The 16,203-nt window shown below is 43.1% G+C and overlaps 1 protein-coding gene across 3 annotated transcripts in view; it reads left to right on the top strand.

Moving 5' to 3' along the window:
• The window catches only part of CAPRIN1 (cell cycle associated protein 1), a 93,548-nt gene that overhangs the window by 50,523 nt on the left and 26,822 nt on the right, over window positions 1-16,203 (top strand). For all 3 annotated transcript variants that reach the window (XM_034769705.1, XM_034769703.1, XM_034769704.1), the window contains exons 7-11: window positions 2,041-2,178; window positions 2,869-2,921; window positions 3,006-3,092; window positions 14,735-14,890; window positions 15,295-15,403. In XM_034769705.1, coding sequence (XP_034625596.1) covers window positions 2,041-2,178; window positions 2,869-2,921; window positions 3,006-3,092; window positions 14,735-14,890; window positions 15,295-15,403 — 543 coding nt within the window. The remainder of the gene's footprint in view (window positions 1-2,040; window positions 2,179-2,868; window positions 2,922-3,005; window positions 3,093-14,734; window positions 14,891-15,294; window positions 15,404-16,203) is intronic.

The raw sequence follows: 16,203 nt of genomic DNA, 5'->3' as shown, positions 1-16,203 counted from the left end.
ACTGTTGAGGTAATAATTCTCTGACATAATGATACTTTGTGATTTTTGGATCAAGTAGATAATTTAGGCTGAAAATGTGACATAAGGATGTGCTAACCTTGTCAAGAATTGTTGAAAACAACTTTAAAAGAGTTTTAGGAAGATATTTTTGTACATAAAGCAGAATTTTCGCAAGAAAAAGCAATCTTTGCTTATGCTTTTATTTACAGTTGCTGCTTATTCTACAGTTGAAATTGTCCTCTATTTTCTTCATCGCTAGAAAATGTGCTGTTAAAATCAGGGTTTTCTTTCTAGTATTTATTTTTAGTATTACAAATAATGCACAAAAGAATAATTACTTGTAATCTGAACAAAACATGGCATTTTAAATGGCAACTAGATACTATTAGGATTTTCCTGTATGGGCCCAAGATATGTAGATGTGTGCTTTACAGTGCATTCAGCTTAGTATGGAAGTGCTGGTTGTGACTCCATATTTTAGACTGAATTCCATTTTGCACTTAAAGCAGGGATTTAACTTCTTTGCTATATATGAAAAAGGCAGTGTATCCTCCAAAGTTACACAACTTAATTTGTGAGCACAGAGTAAATTTTAGAAAATTAAGTAGATTAGTTGGATGTAAAATCCATTGAAAACTGTGTTCTTTAAGAAAATTAGCATCTACTATACTTAAATTCACTCCCAAATGAATTTAACAGAAGAAAATTCTTCAAACTTTCCATAAATAAAAGTAATAGAAATCTTGTGTCTATGCTATATTTGAAGAACTTTTGTTGTAAAAAGCTACATTATTAAAAATTGTATATAGTTATGATATAGGTTTACAGACAGGTTCAGATCAACTTTTACCTCTGATGTCAAATGACTCAATGTATCCCAACCAATTGCCACTATTCCTCTGTAGCTACTTTGCATGCAACAGTTCTGTTGGTTGTAATATGTTGGTGCGATAAAGACTGGACACATGTCAAGTTCTCATTGGCAGATTACTTGGCCTGGCTGTTGCTGCTCTTCATCTTCGAGTAGATGCAGCTGTGTTTTCCATTTAGAGGGGGTGGGTGGGTGCAGGACAGAAGGCTGGGGTGTGGGTGTGTGTGTGGGGGGGTGGTTCAGGGCAGAGGGCTGGGGTGCTCGGCTCGTGAGGGTGCTCCCAGCCCCCTGCCCTAAGCGGCATATGGCAGGGGGTTGGAAGGGATATGCCCTGTTCCGCCCCCTTCCTCAAGGCTCCGTCCCTACCTCTTCTCTGCCTCCTCTACAGAGCAGTGAGCACGCTGCCACTGGTCCCCCTCCCCCTTGCAAGGGCTATCAGCTGATCGGCGGCAGGGAGGAGGAGGAGGAGGGGCAGGAAAGCACCATGCTGGGGGAAGAAGCGGGGGACGAGGGAAGCTTGGCTGCCGCAGAACCAAGCTTCTGCCTCCTGCCCCTGCAGGGGAGAGCGGTGGGCGTGGGGGCTGAGTGGGACTGGGGGCCAGGACTGCGGCAGGTAGCAGTGTGCCATTCAGAATCGGCTTGCATGCCTTAGGTTGCCGACCTAGACTTTGCACTCATTCCAGGACTCTAGGATTATGCTATGGTTCTGGGGGGTATACACAGACCTCGTGGAGATCTTGCTTATTCTTGCATTATCAATATCTAACTGCTTCTTTCATGGTACGTTTTAAGATACTTACCCCCTAGGATCTAGTCAAAAATGAAGTTCAGCTTTTCATAGATTCAAGAAGCAGAATTGCTTCAAAATGACTTTGGAGTTGTCAGCTGCTCTTTAAATTACCATGGTTTAATGTGCAAACAGGCAGTATGCAGTGCTGGCACAACTCGGGAAATGCTTTTCATTTCTGATTGTTAAAATCCAGAGGACGTTCTGTGGTAGATAATTAAATTCAAAGTGATATTAGATTAGTTCTGGACAGTAAATGTTTCCTACCAATAAATGGAAAATAAGTTTTATGAAATTGGGGGGGGGGAACGATGGACATCATCCTGGAAAACAGTTATATGATCTTTTAGTCTATACTTGACAGAATTTAATTCCTTTGCAGACAAGGCCTTGAAGGATGTTGTTGAACGCATTCTTCAAACTAGTTATTTTGATAGTACCCACAACCATCAGAATGGATTGTGTGAGGAAGAGGAGGCAGCCCCTGCACCTACAGTGGAAGATCCTGTAGCAGAAGCTGGTAAGTACATTTATCTGTTTGGGTAAGTTGTAGGTCTACTGTTATTCCTACTTGCTAGGATCCATGAGAGCAGTGGAAAAATAATTACAAATGTGAAATAAATCAAGCTAATATATCTAAACTATTCAGTCAGTCTAGTGCTTTAGACAGAATTTCATGCTTTGCATTTATCTATTATGTAGCCAGGCTACATATGTTCTTTTACAAAGTGCATAAATGTGAAGAATGAGCTAACTAGCCGTTAAAATCCTGAGTATAGCAGCAGCCTAAGGAGGCACAGATGCTTAATGGGATCTTCATTGAGTGGGCAAAGGTTCAAAATATGCATTCAAGATAAAGTTCACTGCAACTTCTAAACTAGGAATACATCTTAACAGTGAAACTGCTTATGTGCTATCATGTAGATTTAAAATTGGTCACCATATCTTGCTTTCCCACATCTTTCTAGTCCAGTTTGCTGTAGAGCTGTAGGTTAAAGAACAGAACTTATGTTCTCATAACTCTAAAATCACAAAGATTAAACCAAAACAGTGTTTGTCAAATTGTCAAAGGAAGATAAACTGTTAAACTACTGGTTGGGATTTAACTATTTCCCCCCCCCCCCCGCCGCCCCCCCCTCCAAGTCTAAAGGAAAGAGTAACATACATTTACTTAATGGAATGTGCCTAAAATAGTATATTTTTCTCATAGAACCTGAGCCAACAGAAGAATACACTGAACCAAGTGAAGTTGAATCAACTGAGGTACTATTCAGTGGAAAGATTGCAGTCACTATTTTAGCTTTAATGCCACTGTCTGTCTTTCATACTTTCTCATTTTTATTTTAGTATGTAAACAGACAGTTCATGGCGGAGACTCAGTTCAGCAGCAGTGAGAAGGAACAGGTAGATGAGTGGACAGTTGAAACGGTTGAGGTAAGATGTCTTATGTGCTGCTGGTAAAATTGCAGTCCCTGTTTTCACTGACTCGCAACTCTTCAAAACGTTCATAATAGATTTTAACCCCAAAATAAACCTTTTTACCAATCTTGAGCTGGCCATATTTTCCTGTATTGTGTACCCAGCTCAAAGATCTCTATAGTACTAACCTTGCATGTAACTAAATCTCAATGGGGAAGTTACTTTAGTAGTGTATTAATAGGTTGGGGAGGTGGAACTAGAAGAGTAACAAGCAATTTTAAAATTGTCACTGATGCATAGCCAATGTAGAACTTCTAAATTGTAGTTACAGCTATTGACAGCATTATGGAGCTGTATTGCTTTATGCAGTTTCCTGGTGATACAGTTGTTAGTTCCACATGTAAACTCAACCACAACTTACTTTGCCCGCCAGGTGTGCACAAGTTTGCTCAGAAGTAGATAAACCTATATGTACTATATATTTACTTCTAGAAGAAAAGTCATACTTACAAAGAAAACTGTTAATGCATTATTCATTCTTCATACAAGTCATGAAAATGAGTATTCAGCTTTAACACTCTGTTTTGCACACATGAATTACAACACGAATAGTAAGAATTTTACAAATACCGTGACTTACATAGATGTATTATCTACATATTTAAACCCACCACTGTACTATAACAGGGGCTCTTTACACACATTTTCATGTATTGGAGAGAATAGTTATCCACTGTCTTCTTGATCGGTGGATTGGACATGAACTTATTCCAGCCATTAGGAAGATATATATAAATAAAAAGTAATCTTTCAGTGTATGACTGGATTAGTGCTTGGTTCAGCTTAATCTCCTGTAGAAGCAAGTTCCAGAGCTTCTACCTTCCAAGAAAGATATTTTTTTCCCCTTTGACTCCATGTGGTGTCTTCCTGGCTCTTTCAGCCTTGAGATCGAGTAACTACCTGTCACTGCTTCAGGATTTCTTAGAGAAGAGGAGCCATCTTGATATCTGCTCTGCCAGATATAACCAGTCCATCAGAAATTAATGATCCACAGATTTATTCATGGCCTTCAGAACGAACGGTACTTGGAATGGATGTGAGACACCAGTCTATAGCGAGAAGATTTTCCATTTGTATAACTGTGCTGCTGACTGCCATATTCTGATGCTTAAATCCCATTCCTTGACTAAAAAAACCCCACTTATATTAAAATTAGGGCTGTCAAGCGATTAATCTGTTTAGTCGCACGATTAAACAATAATAGAATACCACTTATTTAATTTTTTTGGGGTGGTCTCTACATTTTCAAATATATTGTTTCAGTTACAACACAGAATCCAAAGTGTACAGTGCTTATGTTCATTTTTGATTACAAGTATTTGCACTGTAAAAAAGCAAAAAAGAAATTGTATTTTTCAGTTCACCTAATACAGGTACTGTGGTGCAATCTCTTTATCATGCAAGTTGAACTTAGAAATGTAGAACTATATACAAAAATACATTGTTTTATTTTTGAATGCAGTTCAATATTTTGGAGCCCGCAAGTCCACTCAGTCCTACTTCTTGTTCAGCCAATCGCTCAGACAAACAAGTTGGTTTACATTTGCAGGGTATAATGCTGCCTGCTTCTTGTATACAGTGTCACCTGAAAGTGAGAACAGGTGTTCACATGGCACTGTTTTAGCTGGCGTCGCAAGATATTTATGGGCCAGATGCGCTAAAGATTCATATGTCCCTTCATCTTCAACCACCATTCCAGAGGACATGCGTCCATGTGCTGATGGGTTCTGCCTGATATCAATCCAAAGCAGTGCAGACCAAAGCATCTGCATTTTTATCATCTGAGTCGGATGAAACCAGCAGAAAGCTGATTTTCTTTTTTGGTGGTTTGGGTTCTGTAGTTTCTGCATTGGAGTGTTGCTCTTTTAAGACTTCTGAAAGCATCCTCCACACCTCGTCCCTCTCAGATTTTGAAAGGCACTTCAGATTCTTAAATCAAGTTGGGTTGAGTGCTGTAGCTATCTTTAGAAATCTCAGATTGGTACCTTAGCGTTGTCAAAATCTGCAGTGAAAGTGTTCTTAAAATGAACTTGTGCTGGGTCATCATCTGAGACTGCTATAATATGAAATATATGGCAGAATGTGGGTAAAAGGGAGACATATTATTCTCTTCCCTCCTGCTCCCTCCCCCCCAAGGAGTTCAGTTACAAATTTAATTAACACACATTTTTTAACAAGCGTCATCAGCATGGAAGTATGTCCTCTGGAATGGTGGCCAAAGCATGAAGGGGCATACGAATGTTTAGCATACCTGGCACGTAAATACTTTGCAATGTCAGCTACAAATGTGCCATGCAAATGCCTGTTATCGCTTTCTGGTGACATTGTAAATACAGCATTATCTCCTGTAAATGTAAACAAACTTGTTTGTCTTAGCCATTGGCGGAACAAGATGTAGGACTGATTGGACTTGTAGGCTCTAAAACAGGGGTCTCAAACTCAGTTTACCTTAGGGCCAGTGCCAGTCCTCAAATCCTTGCAGCCGGCCAATAACGTCACTCATGCTGCCCAAAGCCTGCCCCCAGTCTTCATAATTGTATGTTTTTTTTCTTCAGTAGAGACTAGCATACAAAGCCTTTTCCTCAGAGAAGTTCACAAAGAATAGCCCTCTTTTTAAAGTGGCCATCATCTCCCAATGTACTTCATGGGACAGAGGTCACAGCTTCTCTTAGCAAAGATCGCCACTACTATGCAATGGGAATTAAGCCATTGTATCTTCAGGGAAGATGCCAGCCCCTTTGCTGTCAGAAGTGAGCATCCATCTTAACTGAGGACAGCCTGTGGCTTTGGTTGTATTGAGAACAGTTGATGATTTGAAAGGAGGTAATTCATGAGTTTCTCTGAAGGAGAAATGTTCACTTCTGAAGGAAATGGGGTGGTGGTGGAAATGACCGGGATCTTAAATTCTCTTTTTAAAAACCTTCATTACAAAGATATACTCAAGATTTACCCCTCTGCAAATTTTTTATGGCTTAAAAAATTAGTGCCCAAGCTAAGGGAAATTTTAGCTTAGGTATTAGGCAAATACCTAACTGAGGATAGGTAAGCACTACAACAGGTTACGTAGGGCTGTAGAGGCTTTAAGAAATAGGTTAGAAAAGCATCTGGCAGGGTTGCTGGTAGGCATACTTTGTCCTGCCTCATCACGGGGGGCTAGATGACTTCTTGAGGTTCTCTCCAGCCCTGCTTTTGTCTGATCTAATTCAGTGTGCTACATTTCTTAAAAGATGCAGTTATAAATTTCATGCAAAAAACGTCCAGTTTTTATAGATTTACTCAAAACTGCTTAGGTTGGATGTTTTTAATAGTCAATTCCAAACCATGATTTTTTTAGCTGTATAGCCTCGTTATATTCAGCCAATAGCTGCTAACCAAGTTTTGTGTCCACTTTTAAAAAAATGGAATCAATTATTGTCAAAGCTTTGTACCAACATCTAAGTGAGGGGGAATCCACACTTGCAATCTTATAAATATTTTCAAAACGTATTTTACAATTTAACTTCTGTTCTCCAAACCATCTTTCTATTTTATTTCACACTGATCCACTCCATAATTGGCATTTTGGGGATTGTACAATGCAAAAATGTACAATTGGGCCTTATAAAGTGAGAGGGAATTAAATGTAGTGTAATCCTTTTCAGGGGACTTAAACTGACAGCCTCACTTTGGGCAATGCTTCTTAGATGGTGTTAAATCATATGTACTTATAATGGAAATTTTCAAACGGTCTCCTTTGGATGGCCAGTTGTGTGCACTTGGACATGGGGAATTTTAAACCAAAATGTGGGTGAAAGTTGATGGGTTTTTAAATTTATTCTTGGTGCTGGGTGTTCAGTTCAGCTGGGTTCCTAGCCACTAGGATTTTCAAAACTTAATTACTGTGTGATGCTGTGCTCTCTGGGAGCTGCTGTTCTGTTTCTGAATGCCACACTTCCCTCCATCCTTTGCTCCACGGTCTCTCAAGACATCTAGAAGTTTGACATCACATTCAGTGGGTAGCTTTTGGAAAACATAACATCACCAGTCCCACAAAATTGGTGCTACGTCTGGATTTTTTAGGAAGTGGAAATCGGTCACTGTTTTTAAAGTGGTATTAAATTAACTTCACGTATCTGTGCTCAAATGCTGCAGAAGAGGAATATGAGTCAGGAATATCTGTACACTAATCAATTCTTCCAAAACATTGGGCAGGCACAAATAGCTATCTCCATCTCTGGAAATGCCTGCTAGGTGCAGAATATTATATGTGAACTAATAATTCACATAAACTAATGAATTGTAGACACCTAGTGGTAGTGAAGTAAAAGACTATTTTTTGACACCATCAGAAAGTAGCTCATCTGACAGGATTTGAGGGTGACACAAAAGGAACCCAGCTATGAAGGCACAGAAATTAATACTGTAAGCATAGAATTTCTCCCTTCTAGAGCATGATTGAGTATTAGCAATCACAACTATGAACAGTCTTTGTCTTAGACAATCAGGTGTTAATTTTTTTTTTTTTGGTCCTATAAACTGCATTCTTCCCTTGATTCCCCTCAAGCATGTGCACCGTTTACAATGACCAGTACAGCTAGTTTTCAAAGGCATTTCTGCATAATTTGGTGTTGGGTCTGCTTGAAACTGGTCTGTAACCCTTTAGATCTTGGCATCTAAAAAGTCCTAGATACAGAGGCTTTGGACAGATTACCAGTAATGATCCCAATTAATATTTGAAAGGGCCACCACTGTTCTTGGCTTCTGGGGATCAGCAGGGAATGTTCTCAAGTTTGGACACTGTTACGAGCCTCTTTTGAGCCTTAACCTCTCTTGCCTGCCATCTCCTGCTTCTCAGTTATTTCATGCCTGAATGTAGTCATATGCTATACTGCAGTCCTGTTACTGTGACCCACCCCCCTTGAGACGCTAATGTGTAAAGAATCCCACTGTTCTTTTTCTCCAAATGTTGTGGCGGAGATCCTTTATACTGTTTGTTTTCAGGGTATACAGGTTGCAGAGCAGACTTAAGAGACTACTGCTTGACATCTTAACTTGCATCTCCAGGCTTAACCATGCCTCTGGGCCTATCTTAGAATACTGTTTGGGCACCCATTCTTTCTAGACCATGCTGCCTGAGACTAGAGGTCACTACATTCTCAGGCAATTTATGTAGGATAACATCTGGTTACTTAAGTCCCTACAAAGCTGTTTAGGCCTACCTAAAATTTAGAAACCCTATTGAAACAGACTATAAGGGCATGTCTACACTTGGACATTTACCAAAATAGATATTCCTGAATAATATTCAGAAATAACTCCGTGTGGAACTCCCTTATTGTAGAATTGAATGCCTTTTTCTGATTTAGTTTAGTGGATTAAGTTAAATTGGAAAAAGGCACTCTTGATTTCAAAATAAGGCCCCGTCTACACTGGCAAGTTTGTGTGCAGTAAAGCAGCTTTGAGCACTGTAACTCCTAAGGTGTACACACTGCCAATCCATTTAGAGCACAGAAACTGGGCAGATGCAGCACTCCAAAAAAACCACCCCGATGAAAGGTGTGTAGAGCTTTCTGCGCCGGGGCTACAGCACTGCAGAGCCAGTGCAGACACCGTGGTGATTACAGCGCTGCAGTTGGCCTCTGGGAAGTTTCCCACAATGCCTGTGCTCACCTTTCTGGCTATCAGTTTGAACTCTACTGCCCTGCCCTCAGATGACCAACAGTCAGTCCCACCCTGTACATTCCTTTGCAAATTTGAAAGTCCCCTTCCTGTTTGCTCGGTGATGCGTGCATTAGTCTCAGCGCATCTTTCCAGGTGGCCATGCCTGCTTCACGCACCAGGCGATCCCCCGCTTGGAGCAGTGCCGAGCTGCTGGACCTCACTGGCATTTGGGGAGAGGAGGCAGTGCAGTCACAGCTGCGCTCCAGCTGCCAGAATTATGATACCTACGGACAGATTTCTAGATGCATGATAGAGTGCAGGGTCAAAGTGAAGGAGCTGCGGAACGCCTACCACAAGGCGCGGGAGTCAAACCACCTCTCCAGTGCTGTGTCCACGAGCTGCGGGCTCTACAAATATCTGGACGTGATACTCGGTGGCGACCCCACCTCCACTGCGAAGGACCTTGTGGATACTTTGTTGGCTTGTATGCCAGTCGAGAGTGGACCGAGCCAGGAGGAGGCAATCTTGGACGAAGAGTGGGAGGGGGACCCACAGGCAGAGGATGACTCAGAGGCCAGAGATGCATACAGTCAGGAGCTCTTTTCTACCCCGGAGGAGCCTACCCAGTTACAGCAGTCGGAGCTTGGCAAAACACAAACAGGAGAGGAGGCCCCTGCTAAGTGGATCTGATTTTGGGAATTGATGAAGCGAGTTGTTGGAGGCAGGAGGGTTTCAGAAAGCAGGCTTGTCTCCACCTCATGCCTCGCCTGAGCAGTGGAACAGGCGGCTGATACACTCCATCACTTCATAGGAATCTCCCTCAGATCTCCAGGAAACTCTTGTGGAGGTACTGGGCAATCCGCTGCTGCAGGTTCCTCGGCAGAGCTGCTTTGTTTCTTGCCCCATTAACGGTAACTTTCCCATGCTACTTTGCCGTAACTGGTGCGGGGATCATTGCTGCACACAGGCTAGCCGCATTGGAGCCAGGGCGGAAGCCGCAGGCTTGGAGAAGACCCTCCCTTGATTCCCTGCTCACCCTCAGCAGCGAGATATCTTCCATAATGATCACTTCCTGTGGAAAGTATAGAGATAGGAATGATTATCAGGCCCACCTTACAGGGCTGGCTCTCCCCAAGTGCCCAAGAGCCACGTGCCCAGCGTACAGCAGGGTCCGGGAACAGTGATTTACCCTGCCCCTGTGGCTACTCACCGTTTTGGGGGTCTTGTGGTTCATGTGTGCTTGCCTGGGGTCAGCCAGTTAGTGACAGGTGTGTGAGTACTGGCTGTATTTTAAAGCACTGAAACAGTGTTGTCTGTGTTGCAAACAACACTGCTTATGTAAAATGTTGCATTTAAACTTCAGAGATGACCTTGAGAGCACAGCCTCCCTCTTTGTTATCGGCGGCAGAATGTCTGTACAGAATTAGAAAGCATCCAAGAAGAACTAAGGGGGGACTTGATTCATGAGGTTATGATGCACTTCGCCACTCAGAAAAAAGAATTGAAAGAGTGGCAGGACAGCAAGAAAAGGGTCTGAAAGGAGAAGGCGGCACACCAGAAAGAAGCCACAGAGTGGCTCTTAAGTTATGGAGCACCAAGCGGACACCCTCCAGGAGTTACCAGCTCTTCAAACCAAACAGCTCCATGCCCGCCTGCCCTCCCCTGCAGCCGCTGTCGCAAAATTCATTCCCATGTGCCTCCCCACACCGCCAACACACTATTACCAACCTCCTGGCTCCACTCTCTACCCGCAGCATTCCATTCCTCACAGTCCAGCAGTGTGGACTCCCACTACCCACTGCACTCAACATCCATCCCTCTGCAGTTTGGCCCTGCTGACGTACAGCACCCATTGCATCGTACCCCAAAGGAGAAGGTTGGGTATGATCCCTGGACATACACAAATCTGTAGCCATCCAGGACCCCTCCTCATCTTGAGACCTTCATTCCCTTCCTCTATCCACCTCCCTGCTGATGATTTTTTTCATTTGACTCTCTCCTCTGGTTGTTGTCTTTCAATAAAAGAATTGTTTGTTTGAAAGCAATCTTTATTGTATTAAGTAAAAGCAAAAAGCACTTCAAAGCAACATACAATTATGTTAAGGCCCCTTCTTGCATCATGCGCACCAATCACCACCTAGCATTACAAGGACTGCAATCCCAAGCATAGCAACAAATATTAGTGGCTTTCAGCTTCAGATTGCTGTCTCAAAGCATCCCTGATCCTTAGGACCCCGCGCTGTGTCCCTCTAATAGCCCTGGTCTCTGGCTGTTCAAATTCAGCCTCCAGACGCTGAGCCTCTGCGGTCCAGCCCTGAGTGAAGCTTTCACCCTTCCCTTCACAAATATTATGAAGCGTACAGCACGCGACTGTAAGCACAGGAATATTGTCATCGGCCACGTCCAGCTTCCAAAACAGGCATCGCCAGCAGGCTTTTAAATGGCCAAACGCACACTCCACAGTCATTCTGCACTTGCTCAGCCTGTTGTTGAACTGCTCCTTGCTGCTGTCAAGTTGCCCCGTGTATGGCTTCATGAGCCATGGCATTAAGGGGTAGGCGGGGTTTCCCAGGATCACAGTGGGTGTTTCGACTTCCCCCTATGGTGATCTTCTGGTCCGGGAAGAAAGTTCCTGCTTGCACCTTCTTGAACAGGCCAGTGTTCCAAAAGATGTGTGCATCATGCATCTTTCCAGACCAGCCTGCGTTAATGTCTGTGACACACCCACGGTAATCCACAAGCACCTGGAGAACCATTGAGAAATACCCCTTGCGATTAATGTACTCGGTGGCTAGGTGGTCCGATGCCAGAATTGGAATGTATGTCATCGATCACGACTCTGCAGTTGGGGAAGCCCATTTGTGCAAAGCCAACCACAATGTCACGCGCGTTGTCCAGAGTCATGGTCTTTTGGAGCAGGATGTGATTAATAGCCCTGCACGCTTCCATCAACACAACTCCAATGGTCGACTTTCCCACTCTGAACTGGTTAGCAACCAATCAGTAGCAGTCTGGAGTAGCCAACTTCCACGGTGCAATCGCCACGCGCTTCTCCAGTGACCGGGCAGCTCGTGTCCTTGCGCCGAAGGGCTGGGGCGAGCTCATGACATAGTCCCATGAATGTGGCTTTCCTCGTCCGAAAGTTCTGCAGCCACTGCTCATCATCCCAGACGTGCTTGATGATGTGATCCCACAACTCAGTGCTTGTTTTCTGAGCCCAAAAGCGACGTTCAGCTGTCATCAGCACCTCTGTGAATGCCACAAGCAATCTCATGTCGTAGCTATTACGTGTGGCGAGATCAATGTCACACTCTTCTTGCCTTTGTAGTTTCAAGGAATAACTCCACTGCCACTCGTGACGTGTTAGTCAGTGCAAACCGCATACTGGTCAACAGCTTGGAATCCATTCCTGCTGTCCGAAAGAGGCAGGGCAGGGCGCACAATACACAAACTGTTGAAAGATGGTGCCAAATGCAGACGGAAGCACAGGGATTGCTGGGATGCGAAGCAGTGAATCACAGGGCATTGGGACAGGACCCAGGATGCCCTGCGACCACTTTTGCCTTCCGACAAGTCTTAGCGGCAAAAGAGAAAGAGGGGCTCTGTGGGATAGCTGCCCATAGTGTTACATTCTGAATAGTGTCATAAATATGAACATGCTGTTGCGCAGGCAGCTGTCAGTGTGAACACACAACAGCGGTTTTCCTTCGGCGCTCTCTGAGCGGCACTGTAACTGCCAGCACTGTAACTTTGCAAGTGTAGACGTGCTCTAAGTATGCCCACATGGGGAGTTATACCTGAATAACTATTTTGGTAAACTTCCAAGTGTAGACACTTCCATAGCCTGATTGGTAGAGAAGCATAGAATATCAGGGTTGGAAGGGACCTCAGGAGGTCATCTAGTCCAACGCCGAGGTCATCTAGTCCAATGCCCAGCTCAAAGCAGGACCCATTCCCAACTAAATCATCCCAGCCAGAACTATATCAAACCTGACCTTAAAAACCTCTAAGGAAGGAGATTCCACCACCTCCCTAGGGAACCCATACCAGTGCTTCACCACCCTCCTAGTGAATAAGTTTTTCCTAATATCCCAACCTAAACCTCCTTCACTGCAACTTGAGACCATTACTTGTCTTGTCATCTGGTACCACTGAGAACAGTCTAGATCCATCCTCTTTGGAACCCCCTTTCTGGTGGCAGCCAACCCACCTCTGCCTGGGAAATCTTCCTCTAGAGAGAGCATTAGTCTGTGCAAAAAAGCAGAAAACATAGAGTTCTGTTCTGCATTGAAACCCAGCAATGTGCTTGTTCTCTCAAGAAACCAGATCCAAACCAGGCAGCACTATCCTACAGAAAGACCAGAAAGTGCAGTGGCTTAGGTATGATTGGTGGGAATTTTCTGGTTACTAATCTTTCAATGCTGGAATTCAGGTACAGTTCAACTTATCTTTGGATAAGACTACCTGCAATTCACAATCATCACTAAATTTAAACATGCAATCAATGGAAAAGGGAACAGTTAGAGAAAGAGGAAACCTATGAATAAGAGTCTCCGTTGTATGTTGTGCAGAGAAAATGATGTATTTTTTCCACTTTACCTATGCCTCAACTGAGGAGCACTTACCTTTCTCAATATTCCAGCAAGTGCTCTTGTTGGGGCGGTAGGTAAGTGATGAACCATTTGGATACTTTACATATGACTTCTCATGAATGGGAAAGGTTTTCTGAAATCAGAGTGCTTCCTGGGGCACAGGGGAAGAGGGAGAGTGAGAGAGTGAAAAGAAAGAGAGAGAGAATGAAAATGTCTCTGATTTTGAAAGAAAACCCAAGAAGAAAATATTCTACACACAGACACAAGTATAGAACTAATGTACTTCCAGTCTGGCTTAAACATACTTCTTTGGGAAAAGATGACCTCCTGTACTGGCTTTTCTATCAAATGTAGAAAAACTATTTGCCAGGGCAATTTTCAGTAGAAGCCACTAAATGGAGGATCTCACCTGGAAAACCGAGCAATGTGCTTTGAAGTTTGTCTCTGTCAACAAGATCCAAACTAAGCAGCACCTTCCATTTAAAAACTATTGCTAAACACATGGAGCACAATGGTCAGAGAAACAGACAGGGAAAGAGTGAAAGGTGGACAGGCAGAAGGCTGGATGGAGAGAAAGCAAAAGACAAAGAAAGATGAGTGAGATATAAGGAGAGAGATGCTGAGAAAAAAGATTGGGAATAGGAATTACCAGACACAAACAGATCTATGGTCCCTCTAGTCTAATTTCCTGCTTACAGTGGCCAACATCAGATAACTAAATGTGTCCTGTGGCTTCCTTTTCCCAGGAGAAGCACCAGTGTTTTTTCCCAAACGATGCTGCTAAGGTTCAAAAAATCAAGTGTCGGGTCTGCAAAGCAAAGCAGGCCTTACCCATCAGTCTCATTCTCCCCAGGTCCAGGCTGGCTGAGATGTCTCCAGGCAAAGCATCGTTTTGTCAGGGGCTCTGGCAAAGCTAGGCCTCAAAGGCACAGTCTCTCCCAGGGCTTGTAGAAATAAACAATTGATTTTGCATTTCACCTGTCAAAAACAGTGCACCACAATGGTGGGTGGATGGATACTGAATAATTGAAGTAATTGCAGTTGTTGCTAAACCTTTTGTCCCAGCAGCATTCTTTGAGCAGGTCATATTTTTGAAAAAAGCAAAGGAAATATATAGGAAATATAAGGCATTAAACCTCCTTCTAGGAAATCTACATACTGGTAATAGAGGCCCTTGTGTGGGCATTGTAGAAAGCTACAGTAATACTCTTTTCCAAGAACTTGGAGTTGTTTTGCACTTACTAGTTTGCCAAACCTTTGTAGTTAAAGTTACAAGTTTTTATTCTTTTTGATAAATTACTTCTGATATTGTCTCAACCAAATATGTAGATGAAACCAATGAGCCAATTGTTACTTCCTCACTAGGTTGTAAATTCACTCCAGCAACAACCACAAGCTACATCTCCTCCAGTTCCTGAATCCCATGCTCTCACTACTGTGACTCAAGCAGACCCTCTTGTTAGGAAACAGCGAGTACAGGACCTCATGGCACAGATGCAGGGCCCATACAACTTCATGCAGGTATGTAGTTGCTCTGCTGTGGTGAACTGGTTTAAGAGGGACACTAAACTCTTACATTTGTTAGTAATGCCTCAGTTATATAAAGTAAAAATAATAAAGCCATCTAAGTAGTAAAGAGCAGGTTACCTGCTTGTCTTTTGTACTTTATTCTGTTTGCCTGTGAAAACAAGCTGCCATAGTTACATTATCTTCTCTTCAGTGTATACTTCATAATTGGGAGGTAAGTTCTATAATTTTGGGGTTGTGAATGGTGTAGGAGAATCCTTGAAATCTAGGTTGATTTTAAATATATTGATATTCCTATTTTTCATGTTTTTTAAAAAAAGACCAAATCCCTGATCATAACAATATAATTTAATACATTTTTAAAAGCATGCTTGAATCCTGTTGAATTATTCTATTAGGATTCCATGTTGGAGTTTGAGAATCAGGCTCTTGATCCTGCCATCGTATCAGCACAGCCCATGAATCCAGCACAAAACTTGGATATGCCTCAGATGGTTTGCCCTCCAGGTTTGTAATGGTAAATCATAAAACTGCATCTTGGGGAAGGTTTGCAAAATTAACTTGATTTCAGGCATTCCTAACCTTGTTATCTCTAAGCTTAAACCCACTTGGTGTTCAGTGAGGTCATTATGTGATTTTTCATGGAATATAGCTGTGCTGTGGAGCACTTTGTAGACATCTAGTAGTCTGTTGCTCTGATTTTCATTTGTGGCATTGGTGTATAAATTATTGCCCAAAATCTCTGGTAATTGGGTGTCCTTTCAATTATTTGAACACAAGACCAAGCACTTGGCTTGTGAAGGACATGATGTCATTGTGTTGTAGACTAATGTTTCCGGATTTAGTGGATAATTCTGACCTTAATCTCTGTGCCTCAGTTTCCTTTCTGTAAAATTCAGATAATACTCCCTCATCTCACAGGGGTAGTCAAAAAATACCTGAGTCACTCAGATACTATAGCAGGCCTGCACAACTCATAAAGTGGTGAGGGCCATATTACTCCAAAGAAAACAGCTGAGGGCCGAAACCCCCCCGAGAGCTGCCAACCCTGCCCCAGCGCCACCCAAAACACAACACCGCGCCACCCGCCACACAAAAACAATCCCCCCCAGCGCTGCCGAAACCCCCCCCCAGCGCCACCTGCCCCGTGGAAACAAACCCTCCTTCCCCAGCGTCACCCCACCGAAACAGCAGTATTGAACCTCAGTAATTTGTTATAGCAGGCCCCAAAGGTAGTATATTTAAGGTAAAAGAAAAATGTCTTTTTGCTAGAAGTAGAATAAGATCCCCCCCCCCCCCCCCCCCCC

Source organism: Trachemys scripta, chromosome 4 (assembly GCF_013100865.1).
Source record: "Trachemys scripta elegans isolate TJP31775 chromosome 4, CAS_Tse_1.0, whole genome shotgun sequence".
Taxonomy (NCBI): Eukaryota; Metazoa; Chordata; order Testudines; family Emydidae; genus Trachemys; species Trachemys scripta.
The sequence above is the reverse complement of the archived record's forward strand: the minus strand, read 5'-3'. Positions and strand labels throughout refer to the sequence as shown.